Genomic DNA, 2,061 nt, shown 5'->3' on the forward strand with positions numbered 1-2,061 from the left:
GTGTGTGTGTGTCTTTGTGTATTGGACAACCTTATATCCCAATAATAGTATTGTTAGTGTTTGGTTCTCTGTTTTCAGGGTGTCCGGTGTGCGGTCAGTGGTCTGTGTGTGAGAGACATCTGGGGCCTGAGCTGAGGAAGTGGGAGGAGAGCTGCAGCTTGTGAGTCTAGAAGGAGATTCCCTCTCTCAACTTCCTCTTTCTATTCTTAACTAAACCACATCAATTCTGGACTCTGAGAAAAAGCTAAATGTCCAAAAGTCCAGAATGTTGTTTCAGTCAATTTTTCAGAAATTATGAATTTTCATTATTCATATGGTACATACAGTAAAAAAAATCATACAGTATATATACTTTTTCACAAAGTTTTAATATCTACTAATTTGCTAATTTACTATGATCTATTCGAGAGTGCTTTCACTTCACCTAGACTTTATTCAACATGTAGTTTGAAGCACAGAAATACAATGAAATGATTGCTGACTACTGACAATACCTCCTTCCTCACTCACACACACACACACACACACACACACACACACACACACACATGCACGCATGCACACACCATCCATCCTCAAGAATAAGGCCAATAATGCCAAGAATAAGAATCAAAACTGGTTCAGAAATGTTATTGCCCCTAAACCATCCTGCTTACAATGAGCAATGCCAACACCTGTAGCCAGGTCATGGTCCAGCTTGTGCCTCTCCCTGTGAGAGGGTCCCTGCAGACCGGTGAGTTATTACTGGGCTCTAGCCCTTTGGGGTTCCCCTCAAAGTGCACCGGGAGGCAGCGGTTCTCCAGGACGTCGCAGGCCAGGATCAGGTGCTTGGTCTCGTTGCGGACGCTCTTCACGCCGCAGGTTCCCGGTTCGCTCCTCACCGTGACGAAGTTGAAGGGCTGGCTACTAATGCACAGGTTCCCTTTGTAGACCCTCCCCCCGGCGCCGCTGCACACAGCGTCCACTCTCTCCTGGTCTCTCTGCCGCAGGAAGGACTGCGTGGGGCGGCTGCAGTCTTTGTTGTCGCGCAGGTACTTCCCCCAGGCGTTCTGGTCCAGGGTGGAGGGGAGCCCGGCACGCACGTGTCGGTGAACGAAGTTGTTGTGTCCATTGTTGTACTTGGTGTTCTGGCAGGGTTGGCTGTTGGGAAGTCCCGCCTGCGCACGGTAGCTCAGCAGCAGACAGAAGGAGAGAGGCAGGAGAGATGCGAGAGCTGTCATCCTCTTATACTCTTGGAGCTGTGGAGAGACAGGATGTCAGGCTCGCTTCAGAGAGAGAGAGAGAGAGGAGAGGGGGAGGCATTGCTTGGCAACATCTTCAACATACAACATTGAGAACACAGTGTCAAAGAAGATGATGTGTTGTCGAAACATCAGTGTTTTGTGCACCAAATAAAGTTTTTTAAGATAATCTGTGTGCTCCAGTACTCTCCTATTTGATACAATACATCTTCAGTCAACGTCAACAGTGTTAAGTATCATTAAACAAACAGATTATCAAACTACTCTTCTTCTAACATGAAGTAAAAGCACATGTAAAAGTATAGTTTGGGTTAAAGATGTACATGTCCAAAGTAGTTTGCTGTCTTACCTATCCGGAGACTGTAGTCTTTTTTGTGATGTTTGTCCTGCTACCGTAGTGGGTCTACCGATTCAGAATGATTCACACTTCCTGTTCCTGTCTGCCTTTGTGGGTGTGTCCTGGTTCATGTATACAGTGTCTCTACCCGTGGGTAGACATGCACTAGGGTGTCACATTGCTGCCATAGACATCTCGGCGAGGTCCAGTGAGGGTTTATTTTAGGATGTGTGTGTGTGTGTGTGTGTGTATGTTTGTGTGTGTGTGTGTGTGTGTGTGTGTGTGTATGTTTGTGTGTACTCTTGGCCAAATATATATGGTCAAAGGTGATCCTGATAGCTGCTGTTGACTCAAGGGAACTCGACTTCTCTGAGATTTTTTTCTTGAACTGTGACGTTCCACATCTGGAATGTTTACTCTTTCTCCTCCTAGCGTTTCTACACCTGCACTACAGCCATGCTGCTAGAGACAGATAGAGACATC

At 46.4% G+C, this 2,061-nt stretch overlaps 1 protein-coding gene across 1 annotated transcript; it reads right to left on the reverse strand.

The window, feature by feature from the left end:
• Positions 1 to 572: 572 nt before the first annotated feature.
• rnasel2 (ribonuclease like 2) lies at positions 573 to 1,645 on the reverse strand. The gene is made up of 2 exons (XM_084444162.1): positions 1,591 to 1,645; positions 573 to 1,238 (listed from the first exon to the last, which is right to left on the reverse strand). Exon 2 carries the CDS (start codon positions 1,218 to 1,220, stop codon positions 639 to 641), a length of 582 nt encoding a protein of 193 aa, XP_084300288.1. The 5' UTR covers positions 1,221 to 1,238; positions 1,591 to 1,645; the 3' UTR covers positions 573 to 638.
• Between the last annotated feature and the right edge of the window lie 416 nt (positions 1,646 to 2,061).

Source organism: Borostomias antarcticus (genome assembly GCF_949987555.1).
Source record: "Borostomias antarcticus genome assembly, chromosome: 10".
Classification (NCBI taxonomy): domain Eukaryota; kingdom Metazoa; phylum Chordata; class Actinopteri; order Stomiiformes; family Stomiidae; genus Borostomias; species Borostomias antarcticus.